Below are 15,183 nucleotides of genomic sequence, written 5' to 3'. Positions count from 1 at the left end.
GAGTGTGAAATTAGAATATGGCTCTGTCAAGAAGTAAAGAAAAATATAGTGAGCAAATAGCAGTTGATAAATGGCAGACTGCTTAAGACAGACATCTTCTTTACACAGATGAAATGGGGTGCAATGGGAAGCAAGGTAGTGAGGAGCATCCCTGCAAGGGGTAAACTGCAAAATGCAGGCAGGAGAGATTGGAATTGCCAAAAAATGAACAAACAAAAAAACCAAAACAACCCCAAACCCCAACAATCAACCAAATAAAAAAAAGGCAGTAGCAAACACATGTAGGACTGTGTATATACTAAAAATAGGAAGTTACAGAGAGTCATTAATAAAAAATAGAAAAGAACAACCTCTTTTGTACCTATGAAAAGTGCATCAGCTCTAATATGCTTAAATTAGGATCAGGTGAACTCTCCTATCTTCTTTGTCCTCAGTTGTACCACTTGCCATAATAACTCTGTTATCTCAGTGTGGGGGTTTTCCTTTAGGAAATAAATCAGGATTTTAGCAATCAATATCGTGCTTGACAACAATATACACTGCCCAAAGCACAATAAAAAAAAATTGTAATAAATTTTACTTGTGTCTGTTATTGAACTGCCTAATTATTGCTGTCAAAAATAGTCAGCCTTTGATAGGAAAATATACTGATACCTATAAAACAAGAAACTTTACCTCCTCCTTTCTTTTCTTTATACATGTGTATGCCTCTGCCTTCATTATCAAACTGCAAGACTTGAGGGAGAACTGCAACGATGCTAAAACGGCTGCAAGCCCAGATTTTTCTCTTGTGTTTAGAGAGTATCACTGACATCTTGACTTAGAGTAATTGCTGATCAGCACAGAATGGATCTGTTGTCTATGGTTCTGTCTCACTTATGGGAGCTTGTGGATAATTTTCCTCTGATGCCCTAGAAGTGTGTGCCTAAGAAACGGTAGGGTGAGTGCATGGAAAAAGCAAAACACCATGCTATCTCACATTAAGAAAAACAATTTTCAGGGACAAGATGGCTGGGTTTTCAGGGGGGTTGTTCAGTTTTGTTTGTTTATTTGTTGGGGTTTTTTGGGGTATTTTTTGTTTGGTTGTGGGGATTTTTTAATGTGTCTAAAGATCTAGAACAATTCCCTTGTTAGAGATTTTAGGGTAATGGTATCTCATACCTTTCTCAGAACGGAGTTTAAAATACCTATACTTTTAGCTTTACAATTAAAAGCCTAAAAAGTCACTGATCACTTCTGTCTAGAAGCCTTTCAAATACCAGTCTGAAAAGAAATAGAATAAAAGGTGTTCAAAAAATGTAGCTTTTTCAGTGAAGAGACAAAATGCTTTAACATAGGCACATCAAGTCACCCAAGAGCTTTTGTCTTTCCATTAACTGGGTAGGGAGGCTACGCTCCTTAACAGACATCAAATTCAATGCTAAAGGTAGACTGAATTTCTTTCTGATGACACTCCTGCTTTGAAGCATATGCTAGTTCCCTATCCTAAAATAAATAAATAAATAGTGTTAAGGAGAACCCCAACTCCATTAAAGTATCCGCTATCTTGGTAGTAGCTTATTGCATGGCTGAAAACAACACTTTCACAGTAAGATGACAATATTGTAGAGTTTCATCAAGTAGTGCAACAAGGAATAAGACTTTTCAACAGCATTTTCATGGCTTCAAGGATACTTTCAGTTCTACCAGAAAACCCTTTATCTATGACTTCATGTGCATCTGCTACTCTCTGCCATTAAGGTATTGATCAGGAATAAAAAACCTATGCACTGCAGTAGGAGGTCTACTGATTTTCCCTCCTATTGAATGTGGTTAATTGCTTAACTGTTTCAGTCTTCTCTCCATCAAGGAGTAACTTAATATTACTTAATATTAATATTAAATTTAATATTAACTTATATTTAATATTATTTACAGTACTATTTTGTATTACCTGCTCATCACATACTGTCCCCTGTTTTAGATTATGACATAGAATTAGCAGAATGGTTCCCTCTGCAGAGGGCAACGAAATACCATGGAAGCCTGTCCTCACATCACCTGTAAGAGGCAGGCAGGAGCTAGAAGCCTTTCAGAAGATTGTCTCTGGCTTCCTGTTAGTGACTCACAGAGTCACAAAGAACTCACAAAGAGGATAAGATCAGCTGGAGCTGGGTCTATCCTTTTGCCTCCATATAGCTGCTTGCAGAGATAACTTAGCCTGTGACACCTAAATGAGGTTGCTGCTCTTGTAGCAGTTACTGCTCTTGCCTGCACACCCAGGGACTGTCAGATACTTTTCCATGTGCTCCAGCTACAGCAGTCACACACTCTCCAGCATATGCCAGCATCCAAACAGTATATTCAGCAAAGGAAATCCAATTCCAGGTTCTAGCCCTGCCACAGATATTCTTGGATGACCACAGAAGTCAGTTAATGCAACCATACAATGGAAACGATTTCCTTTTCTGCATCATTCCTCTAATCTTGTGTATTGAGACTCTTTAGGCACAGAAGATAAAAAATACACTCTGTGGCTAAATACAGAGGCTTAAAGGGGACATCTCTGATACAAGATGACACTCAGGCTCTTTTCAAATGCTAGGTGAAGAAATATCAAAGTATTAGAGAGCAGACAAACAACATCAACAAATCACTCACCAGCTGCTGAATAAAGTCATACAGTCATCTTTTGCCACCACCATTCATGAACTAAAGGAGGAGATACATACTTCTCACTTTCCCTCTTTTATCAGATAGTACTTCTCTGAAGGCTGATGTTCATGTGCATTCAGGTCCACTGCGGTTAATGCAGTTGCACTGTTCAAAAGGGCCACATTAATAGATCCCAATACAGGATGGAGGTAGTACTTAGCTTAACGCTTCTGCTGCATTTAGTTATTTTTTTTATAGTTCTGGACCTTTTTTCCTGCTGAGAGAACTGAATAAAAAAATGACTTTGAAAGACTATAATCAACCACTACTGGCTGCAATTACATTGTGTACTTGATGTCTTCAGAAAGTACCTCTAGTTTAATACCATGAATCTTTCAGTTTGAATTCTCTCTTGGCTCTGTTCTGTTTTGTTATTTCAGAGGTATATTTACAGAAGTGATCGCTAGACCATATGGGTTTATATAACAAAGATGTCAGAAAAAGTGAACATCAGAAGATTAAAATTTCATCACCTATCCTTACGCTGGAAAAATGCCAATTTTTTTTCTGCCTATGACTGATATTTACAAATAAATGCCTCATGGACAATGAAGGAAAAAGAGCATTTGTATTTCAGAGATGTAAAAATGGATTCACACTTGGGAAAACTGTTAGATGCAGACTTTCAGATCTGACTGGTTTGAAGGGAGACATAATTGTAAAGCAAGCTCACATTCAAGAACTGCTTTTTAAGTCCAAGTCAATTATGGACAAGATTGTGATGTTAAAGCCTATGAGTATATGAAACTTTGCTACTACTGAAAATATTGAGCAAGAAAGACTTTGTTATATATGAAAATGTCTCAGTGTGATATATTAAAACATATGAATGTGTCACTAAAAATAACCGAATATGACAAATTTGGAAGCCTCTGTTTTACGAAGTTTGCTGAAATACTTTTTTGTTTGGTTTTTTTTTTCTTGTGAAACTACTGCTGTTTTAACCTTCCACCCTCGTGATGAGAAAGTAACTTTTCTGCAGATTTTCCTTACAGCCTTAATCATTTCCTTGCAGTCTTTCCTGCAGGGCTGCAGAGTAGCAGAGGCACATACTTCACGTTTCTGAGGACAACCCCAGCAACAGCCTAGGACCCTGGCTTCCCTGAGTCATTTGAGTTTTTTCAGGGAATAAGGACTTTGCTTCTTTGTCATGGATTTGCAACAAGGTAAAAAACAAGTGATGAATAATCACCACTTACCTAGCATGCCTCATTCCATACCGCAGTCCCACTTTCCACAAGAAACCCAGGAGTTGCTATTTGCCTTTTACCTTTCTCCCCCATTAATGCTTCCCCCACCTTTCATTCCTCAGGCTTTGGCAATGAAGTGTTTGCCTTCCTCTCTCTCAGGCTTGATGAGTTAAACCCTTGCACCTGATGTTTGGCAGGACCATGCATGCATGGAGTCTCTCTCCCTGCATGGACTGGCCAGGGGACTGGCAATTGACTCTTCTGCATGGGGAAACAAGCTGAAGCCTACAGTAGAGTTACTGTGGAAGGCACTTTGCTCTGTAGAACTGTTTGGGATTTAAACATGGTCAGTTTGCCTGGTAAATTCAACTGCTGCTAGCTGTGTAAGATTCTAGAAGATATGATATAAGAATATTTTTAGTGCATCCCCACATCTTCTGAAAAATTAAATATAAATTAAAGTTCCCATGGCAGAGCCCTCATTTCCTTCCAAAGGTGGCAGTAGGCACTTCATAAAGGATGGCTCCTGATGAAGCCAGGGACTAGTCTGCATCTTTCCAGTACCATCAATCAGACCTGATTTTGGAGCAGTAATAGTGTAATCTGCTAGACAGAAAGAGCAGAATCTATCCTCTGCCTTTCTGTGGTTTTGCCCAAAATCTTAAGCAATTTCTTTGAGGATGAATGCAGTTTTGGATGAAAAACAAACCAACAAAATGAAAAAAAAAAACCAAACAACCTTAAACAAACAAACCCCTCCAAAAAAAAAAAAACAAACCCAAAACAAAACAAACCCAAACCAACCCTAAAACTAACTCTTGTAACTATTCCTGTTAGCTGAATTTCCAGATCCATATTATACTCACCCAGGATATATTGGTGTCACTTCCCTTGCACAGCTTCCTAAATTACTATTCCACATCATCTATTAACTTTCATCTCCTTATTCAGTCATAGTGTGAGAATAATTGTACATTATCAATTCTTGAAGATACAATTAATGTTCATCCCAGTGTGCTAATGGACCTTAATCTTAATGTGTGAAGCTTTGTACTCAACCCTCAAACAATGAAACTGATGATGACTAGATGACTAGGGAATAAAAGAACTTTTATAGTAGCACTTCTGTTTGAATAAAGGTTATGTCAGAAACTTTGGAGACACTGATGGTTGTTGGCTATTTAAAATTTTAAAAAGCAGCCCATGATGTCCAATATACATATATATATGTATAACTACATATAGAAACATTGTTGAGTGCATGGGATCTGGAAAGAAATTACACTCGAGTTCGTGGTTTAGGACACTTTATAGAGCATATCCCTTTGAGAGACTACTGAGGAGGGAGTATTATGGGACTGGACAGAAAGGAATGAAGAAAAATGTTTTTCTTCTCTTTTCTGATTCCTCTTAGGGGAAGACTCTTAGCTAGTCTGGTTTATTTAACCATGAGCTGTGAAGAGCATCATGTCCCACAGCACTGAGTAGGAGTGGAGGTAGATCCTCCTTGCGGTTCCTCATGTCAAGAACTTGCCTCTGATATCTGTCACCATGCCAGAAAGGCATCTCCAGGGCAGAGCTCCCTGATTGATAGGAATGACTCCAATGGACCCATTTCCTCTTTGATTTACTGTTGAAATAATTAAGTATATCTCTGAAAGTATTTGAATTTGCACTGAATTCTCACACTGGTAGCATTAAGACATTAACTACATTAACGAGATACTGGGGAAATGGGTGACTAGAAAGGTTTTCTGTGAATATCATCACCTAAGGGAAATAATTTTGAAGTAAGTTGATATTTATAGTGATTAAGCTATTGTCTGAGGTTTTGATCCTCCAAAGAGGCATGAACCTAAACTTTAAATCTGCAACTTGTCACAGTGAAGGCAGTTCTGTAACTGCAAGTGACATTTCTTTTATGTTAGCAATCATCATACCTAAAGCTAGACTGGGATTTATTTTTTTTTTAAACTTGGGTATGCAGATTCCTTCTTCTCTGATAAAAAGCCCAGATTTGCTATGTATTTGAGCTGACAGAGCTAAGCCAGTGGTCTGAGGCTGTTGTACAGGAAGATAATTTTTCACTCTGAACAGGTGATGAACACAAGTTTCCCAACCAGCTGACGGTTGAGAAAAATGCCATGTTTAAAGCACTCCTTTTGTGCAATGTGAAGAAACCAAAGACATTTTAGCCCCCATCTAAAGGTCCCATCATTTATATTTTCACATCTACATTTAAAGAAAATAGAATATCCCTGGTGAATGAATTGTTTTCAAAATAAAGAAAGGAGATTGCACTAGAAAAACTATTACATTACAGAGGCCTCTCTGGAGCATGAGACATTGGGATTGGAGCACTAAATAACATAAGAAGCCACAGGATTTCTCTCTTTACTAAAAGCTCAGCTCAGAGTATAGTATTCCTTTCCTTTTTATTCATTCTGCTTAATTTATCACTGTGACCCATAAAACAGTTATCAGCATCTATAGGGTAAAGACACCCTGGACTTCATTTGTTACTTACCTCAATTTCACACCTAAATCGGGGTCTACAAAGGTGTGATTCTTCTCTTGCCACTCACAGGGAAGCTGCTGGGTCTTAGCTTCTCTGCTGCTTCCTGAAGACTACCCAGTCAAGAAGGACATTACAGGGTCATGCCCTTATTTCAGCATTTTGGACATGTCTCCGTGGAGAAAAGTAAAAGGCTGTATTTCACAGCTATGATATCATTCTCGTGAGCTATATTTCAGCATGAGCCGCTATAAAACCTCTCCCATGACATCAGAACTGTGAGTTATAGCTTACTTCAAGTGCAGAACATTCTCCTGCAGGAATAATTTTTTCCTGGCAATTGGCATTTGAAGGACTAATCCTTTAAAAGTCTGGCACAAATCCTGTCTAGGTAATGCTGCTCCAGGCAGCACTGCTCTGGAAATGGTATGTGCAGGAGCAAACACATGGAGCCCCACTGTGTGTTTCAGCTGCAGGGGTAATGAGACAAGCACTGGGGGAGGCTGTCAAGTGATGATTTTCGCTCCCTCATGCTTCAGCAATCCATGCAGGCTTCACTAATAGCAAAATAATAGGCTTGCTCTTATACTGCACTCCCCACCTCAGACCCTGCCTGCCCAGTGTGGTGAGGCACATGTACACAGCCAGAGGTACCATCTCATCCATTTTCTCCCACCTGCCCTGCAAGCACAGATCATGCCCCGTGCTGCCACTGCCCAGGGCATGCATTAACTCACCCAAGGGGCAGGCCTCAGCCTTCCTGCAAAGCAGCCTGGCAAGAAAATGGAAGTAAAACATACTGTGTGAGACATAATCTCCCCTTTCATGTCACGTCAGGGAAGCTGCCCACCCTAAGAGACTCCACTCAGAGCCAGGGGTTAGAGGAGCAGATGCTGGCAAAGCTGTGAAGCACAACGCTCTACATGGGTCAGAAGTATACAGGAGGAGGAGAAGAGAGACTATCAAAAACAGGAAAGAGTTAAAGCCACCTCTCCTTTCTCTAGTCTGGTGCCTTAATCTGCCCGTGTTCCCCTCAAGCAACCTGTACCTTTATTTGCCAGTGCTCAGGAATCAGACTGAAGGCAGCTGTAGAGCACACTGGAAGGCTCAGTCACACTGGATTTTTTTCTTTGTCCTCTGTGGAGGCCTTTTTGTGTTGGGCAATGGTTATGTTCTTGCTTCTATATCTGCCTGTGTGTCATTGCATGTCTATATGCATGTGTGCATTAGCCCATGTGTCTGTGTCTATCTCACAACACTCAAAACCTCTCACAGACACAGCACCCATGACCTTCAGGGCAGAGCTGGCTTTTTCTACAAAGAAGTTCACTGGCATTAACGAGGGCAAATGAAACACCTTCCCTCTTCTCCAGAGGGAACTACAATGCTTCAGGTTTAGCTGTGTGTTTTCCATTCTTCCTTGAAATGCTAAAGAACTGACCCCTTCTCATCCAGAAGTTACCTTTTTATGGTATCTTACCTATTGAAGCAGTAGAACAACATTGTCTCAACAGCCATGTTCCATTACCTACTATCCATCTAAAAGCTAAGTGGTATTTCTTTACAGAAAATTATTTACTAAGAGGCACTGTGAGGTTATTTTAGACAATTTATCACTAAGAACAATGAGCACCAGAAGAGTGGGTAACCCAGGGCATTGTAAATTCTTTAACTCCATCAATGTAGCTCCAAGGCTAGAGTCTGTCTTATTTACACCTTTAAAAAAGTGAATACACATAACATGGGGGAAAAATTGGCCTTTGATATAGAATGTGATCCAAGTGCTATTATGTGAAATGCTTATAGGATAAAACAAACAAACACATCTATTTTCAATTTTTTTCAATTTGGTATAGTCAGAGTGTCATTCAACAATCTTTATTTACAAATATTGAAAGCTGCTGTGCTGAATTTTGAGCTGGTTCAGAATGATTTATGTTGTTGGTTTTTGTTGGGATTTTTCCCCCAGGATATTGAAAAAATAACATTTCCAAAGAGCATCTCTGTTAAACCAAATGAAAGTTAATCAAGTGATGCTTCTCTAAGAGTATGGATCTCTTTAGACTAAAAATTTAACAAAGCGCTTATCAAAAAAAAATGTTGTAGAATGTTTCTGTCAACTAAGTATGATAGGACAAGGGGTAATGGGTGTAAATTGGAGCACAGGAGGTTCAAGTTGAATATTCGAAAAAATTTTTTTACTGTAAGGGTGACAGAGCCCTGGAACAGGCTGCCCAGGGGGGTCGTGGAGTCTCCTTCACTGGAGACATTCAAAACCCGCTTGGACACGTTCCTGCACGATGTACTCTAGGTGGCCCTGCTCTGGCAGGGGGGGTTGGACTAGATGATCTTTCGAGGTCCCTTCTAACCCCTAGGATTCTGTGATTTCCTACAAAATGTCTCAGATTATAAAATGTTCCAAAGCTGATCATTAAGCCTTTTGCATGACTGTTAATGTGAAACACACAGTAAAATTTTTCTTCCTGAATAGCAGCTTTCAACTTTTTTAAAAATGGATGATCTGTCCCTACTACACTGTAGTACTCTGTACTGCTTTTTTCATGATGAAAACTATGCAATCTTCAGAGACAGGAAAAATTTTCAGAATTATGTGACGGGTAAACGAATATTTAGCATTAAAAATATTAGGAAGAACTAACTATTATGAACATACAGATAGAGACAAACTATCTGAATTTTTTTTTAATATCTATTCGGAAATTATTAATGAAAGCATTTACATAAATAACTATGTATTTAACAGTCCAAAACTCAAAATGAAACTCTGGCAGTAGGCAACTGAGGAAACCAAAATGACCATTTCCTACACAGTATCAAACAGGGCTGGTATCTGGGAGATATTGACAGATATGCACATTTATTTCACTAACCTGTTTACCTAACCCTCCCAAAATTAAATAGAAGACAAGCATCCTTAAATTTCTGGGAAAACTGGTGTTTTCTAAGTCCAGGCTCTTCAGCCCATAACAAGGTAATAAGGTCATCAAGACCGCCAGTCAGAAACTAATCAGTTACATCCCAAAGTCCAGGCAGTAAGAAGAGAAATGTCTGGTTTGTCTTAGTCAATGAATGAAAGTAAATGAGTTAAACAGAGCTAAAGGGGGGGGGGGGAAAACCACAAAGCCAAACATGAGGACTCCTTCCTACTAACAAATATAAATTCATGGAACTAAAAACACCCAGCTTTTCAACAGTCAACAGGATAATCTCTTCAACTTTTTGTTCTTATTTGCTGTTAAGTTTCTGAAAATGTTTTAAAAGTTGTTATTTCTCTTTTCAGAGATCCTTTGAAACTTCAAAGACTTTTTAAAGACAGAAGACAGCATGAGATTGGATTCAGTGCAGTAAAGTAGGTTACTTGGAGGACAAGAAAAAAAAAGCTTTTCTTTAGACCTTCTTGTGCTATCATGATGAGACCTTACCATTGCTTCTGGCTGCTGTTTTGGGCTGGTCAGCCTCACCAAAGTTTGTTAAGTCCATTATCCAAAAGGACTAGTGGCTTTCCAGAAGAGGAAAAGGTTTTGGTATTGTCTGGAAACAGCAGGCAAGACCTCCATCGTTCCAAACGGAGCTGGATGTGGAATCAGTTCTTTTTATTGGAAGAATACACAGGAACGGACTACCAATATGTTGGCAAGGTAAGATTTTTTCATAGACATATATGTTTTGACTTTTGAAGAGCTGGAAACCCAGCAATAGCAAGTAGGTAAGAGCAATGCCTGCTACAGCTTTTAGTTTGCCTTCCTGTCTGCCTCAACTTCTGCTGAGGAATGATAATTCAGTAGGAAGATTAGTACACTTCAGATTGAAATAATGACAGGAAGTTCCTCAATTAACCATTGCCAATCATGCACAATTATGTTAAAGATTTTCCTTTTTATTTTTGTCTGGAAATACTGCATATTAAGTCTAAGGCTGTCTAGCCCAGATTTTTAGGTTTGAATTTTAATATGCATAACTGATCATACTCATAAATTTTGCTAGAATCAAATTATTTAAACCAGGACTAGTTTTGGTCCAACATATTTAGAGTTGGCAGCATCCATATTTTGTGAGGATTCTCTCTAGCCAGCAAATGGCAACTATTTTCCTTTTTATTTTCCATGGTGCACAACCATACTGCAGCTATGAGACTTCTGTGGTGTCACTAAGGACTCTGTGACATAACCTTAATACCACAAGCCCTGCCATTACAAAGAGTTGAGGTATGCTCTGCTTATACACTAAGAAGCAACAAGCAGCTGAAATTTTCTAAGCTCAAAACATGCTGACAGACAGAAAAGAATTGGTAAAAAATAACAATAAAATAAATATTCACATCTTAACTCTGAGACCATCCATTTTCCTGACCAGAAGACCCCTTTGTAGGTAACAACCTTTATGTCAATTGTCAACCTAATGAACCTGTGGTAAGTCTACAGAGAGTCTACACTGCCCAAAGTAGTCTCTTCTGCAGAACAAAGAAATTATGCTATTGATGATGACATTCAAAGCAGAAGCAATACAGTTTAGTTTTCCAAACTAAAATGGGATTGTGTCTGATCTAGCTTACTCTCCCAAACCTCTTAGCAAAGGCTGCAGATTACAGTAGTTTGAAATTTTATCTCCCTCTGCAAGCTTCTGAGCATTCCCATGAGAGATGGTGGCAGCTTTTCTTGCCTGCCAATCATCTGTCAGTCACAGTGGGTTGTGGCACCCCTCTCCTGCTCACTGGCTGCAAAGCATGATTCAAATGAGGAGCTACTCGGCTGGTGTAATACTCATAGAGCTCTGACCAGTATAATCAGCATTCATGAAAGGGTACCATTGAGCACAATCTACAGGAAAAAGCCAAAGGCAGGGATTCCTGAGAGGGCAAGTAAAGAAGGAAGATTAGAGGGTAAGAAAAAAGCCTGAAGAGAGTAAGAGGGAAGAACTGGAAAGACAGGAAGAAGGAGAGGAAAGAACCAAGAGAAAGTAGGGGAAAGGGATGTCAAATGGGGTAGAGGATAGGAGCTGTGAGAAAAAGGTTACTTAAAGAAAGCAAAAATAAAAACAGAAGATGAGACAGTGAAAGGAACAATAACCAACAGGTAAGAAATATGGAGTCAAAGGAAAAAAATAAAGAAAATATTGAAAGACAGCAGTCCTCTACACACTTTCCTTTTCACAGTATACTCAGGAGTTAATGGGGATCTCTTTCTCCAAAGACAATGCATGTGGTGCTGATGCAAGTCCTACAACCTCTTGTTTTCACTGTGAATTTTGACATGAAACCTGCTCAGCCCCAAGTGCCCCATTTTCTCCACTGAAGAATTTCAATAGAAGGTATTGAATTCAGAGGGACTGAAGCAAGGATGGAGGAGCAAATATTCCTGGAGGATGACTTTGCTGAGAGTCAGTTAAAAAATGGTCTAGGTGGACCAGAAAAGCAAGGTAGTTTGAACTGGAGTCATTGAGAGAGGAAAAAAAAAAGGGAATGTTATTTTTATAAATTGTTCTTCTGTCTATTGGTACTTTAATACACTTACTATTGCACAGCATAGAAATGACACATAATGTATAAATGTCATTGATTCTGTGTCCTTGGGCTGTTCATAAGTGGCCTTTCACATGTCTTTCAAATGCCAGAACTGCTCACACCCTTGTAATTGAACAATGAGCCAAGAGGCATGAAAGAGCAGCCATTTATTATCACAGAAAGTTGAGTATTGGTGCGAGGATAAATGATAGAAACAGCTGAATGTCTCCATGTAGAGGTAACAAGGCAATTTAATTGAGCAATTAAACTTGATTGGTGTGGGTAAATGAGGATAATGAACATGTTTATGAAGCATATTTTTTCTCAGAGGACTGAGTGTTAACCTTAAATATGAACTGAACATGGTAAGAATATTTGGTTATAGTCTTTTAATTCTCTAATATTATAGAGAAATGTGAACAGGAAAATCTTTTAAACTAATAGCAATATGTGTATGTAAAGGAGATTTGTGTTTATGCCACAGAATAAGAAGTCAAAGCTGGCTGGATCTTCTGTGGTTTTGTGTGTTTAGTGATTAAAGTTGGTGAGCATTAACATCATAATTCTAAAAAAATATTCCCTATAAGCTGCAAGAAAAAAAATTAGTTTATTCAAGTCAGTTGTCTTTTTGTTTGGTAGCATCTGTTTAATTTTAACATCTACATCAAGATTTGAGATGTAAGAAGCCTGTTGTGAAAGCTTCTAACAGCTTTATTTCTATAATGGCCCAAATTACCGTTGTAAATCCTGTAACTGTTTATACTATAAATAGAGGTTTCTATTGTGGTAATTTTGGAGGAAAAGCGAAGGTGAATGCATTCAGGTTTGAGATAATAAAAAAGAAATGCAATCTCTGAGAAGACAGAGCTTAGGGAAGTGCTGAAAACAACACTGAAGCATCATCTGAATCATGGACCAGAGCATTACTGTTCTCCAGACTGTATACTCTATATCCAATGAACCCAGATGCTTTCCATTGGTTAGAAGATAACTGCCTAAAAACACACAAAAACAAGTAGCCCTTTTTTGGTGCCCATGGGTACTGTCAGATATTAAAAAGTACTCCCCAGTTTTGTATGCTACTTACTTGACTCTCAGCCCAAATATGGTGCTGTATCACACTGGGTAAGAACAAGAAGCTGCCAATAAGAAGCTCCCAGTGGTATCAATACAAACTGATAGTGTGCTGTGGCTCTGACACTAGATCCACCATTTTACCATCCCGTTCTTGTATTCCTTAATTTAATTCCTGTATATTCATGAAATAAAGCCATTTAAAAAGAGTAGAAATTCACATTTCCAGTCTTGTTTAGTCTCAGACATAATAAGAAACATGCAGAAAACTTCTTGAATGGAATTATTCATTGCACTGCTGAATAACTTTTGAACTACAGCTATTCACTGAAGTGTGATTGATAGGCACAGTGACATTTTAACCTGAAGATATCTTTTCTTCTGGTTCAGAAGTTTTGGCACTTGGCAGAGATTCAATCCTAAAATAAACCAAAAGGATTACATGAGCATCACAGCAGAGAAGTGCCCAGCATTACTACCTAGCCAAAATCTGCAACATATGAGTTAGGTTTGAAGAGAGATCTAGTTATATCTACTAAGTTGTGGCTACTTAATATAAGTTTAAAGGGCAGTGGTGACTGCTCTTCTGAATCACAGATAAACAATGAAGAGTTAGTACAGCTGTATATACAAATAAGTGCTATGTTCCCTAGAGGTCTTCAGATAATCCTGGGCAAAAGAGTGAAAAAAAACCTGCTCTGTTCCAAGATTACACTCAAAGGTATAGTTACAATTTGTATGCATTTTATCTCTTTTCATGGCTGTCCCATTGGCTACATAAAATCCATGTACTGGTATCTATCACTGAGTGCTTTAGCCAGAGCACAAACATGCAAATCATTATTACATAACAGGATAGAATACCTCTTTCTTTCAGTCTAATGAAAGCTCTGAACAATTCCTAAATTTTACTTTTTAACCCAGAAATAACTTCTGGCAGCCTACAGGGAAAAGGAGTAACTTAGTATTTCTGATAACAGCCGACACAGCCGTAGAACAGTTTTGTCACACTCTGTCTGTCTGGCACTAAAAGGAAACTTCCAGACATACTTTTCATTTTTGCTGTGTCTTATTGATGTTCATATAGTTCAAGCAGTATGCTTGCCTGGAAGCCATCTGATGTTACTACCTGTACAAACCATCATAAACAATCATCCTCCACTGACAACTCCATTTTTCAGTGATGACAAAGTCAAAGCCCTGCTGCTGTGGTGGCTTGGCAAAGCAGAAAGAATACTGCATTACTGTAGGCATAACCAGAATCTTTTTCTTTGGAAAAGATAAATTTCCTTCTGTTAGGAATGGTTTAAGGTACCATTGATCCTCCTTTGGAGGAGAAGGGGATGAACTAAAAGGTTTCACAGTACAGTTTCAGTACTGTTTTTCTTTCCTTTACCTGATTCTATTTCTGAAGGCAACAGAACTATCAATATAACTATTATAATTAATTAACTATTATTAATTACTATTAATGTAACTACTCTTAAGGCAAACAGAACCATTCCCTACAGTGTATTTCACTGGAAGCAAAGAAAACAAAAGGTAGAATCTCTCCAAACCATAGTAATGAGACTAAGTCACATACCAAAACAAAAATATATGGCTGTGAGCACACAAAAGGGGCTATTTAAATAAGGGAAATTATTGTCATGTAATACAGTCAATTCATTTTCAGCATTTTTGAGGCAGTAATGGATCACATTACACCAATGGCTGAAAGGTTTCATATCTTAATTGGATGACATCACAACTATCAAGAGAAGATTTCACTTTCTCTCATATCTTTCCTACACTAGCATTCTGTACTTATCAAAATGTGTATTCTACAAAAAAAGTAAGATGTGAAAAGTAAACTAAAATTACTGTTCCCATCTGCACTTTATCATCCTTTATGCTGTTCTATTGGCAAACACTTGTCCAATGTTTTTCTTTCCCTTGTAACTCCGACTATGATATATACCTGATGCTTTCAGTTTAATGTTCCAAACACAGTGGCTGTTTTTTACAAAAGGCTTAATGTTAAAATTTCCCCTTGTTACTTCTCTGTGTTCAGGGAGTCTACCTAAAACAGTTTTCAATTTGTTTTGATGCTTAAAATGTCCTTTCTCTTGGTTTAGATTATGTACTCTACTTTCAGGAGAACTTGCAGCTCAAGAGCCAGGCTTTAAGTCTCTGAATAACCTCTCAAT

General features: G+C 38.3%; 1 protein-coding gene across 1 annotated transcript in view; it reads left to right on the top strand.

Moving 5' to 3' along the window:
• LOC103533769 (cadherin-6) overlaps nucleotides 1–15,183 on the top strand; it is a 101,087-nt gene that overhangs the window by 42,795 nt on the left and 43,109 nt on the right. The window contains exons 2-3 of the mRNA XM_030444812.1: nucleotides 3,710–3,860; nucleotides 9,701–10,058. Coding sequence (XP_030300672.1) covers nucleotides 9,828–10,058 — 231 coding nt within the window. The 5' untranslated portion in view covers nucleotides 3,710–3,860; nucleotides 9,701–9,827. The remainder of the gene's footprint in view (nucleotides 1–3,709; nucleotides 3,861–9,700; nucleotides 10,059–15,183) is intronic.

The sequence above is a fragment of the Calypte anna genome, chromosome 2, assembly GCF_003957555.1.
Source record: "Calypte anna isolate BGI_N300 chromosome 2, bCalAnn1_v1.p, whole genome shotgun sequence".
Classification (NCBI taxonomy): Eukaryota; Metazoa; Chordata; class Aves; order Apodiformes; family Trochilidae; genus Calypte; species Calypte anna.
Note: the sequence above shows the minus strand (reverse complement) of the source record. Positions and strands in the feature narration are given on the sequence as shown.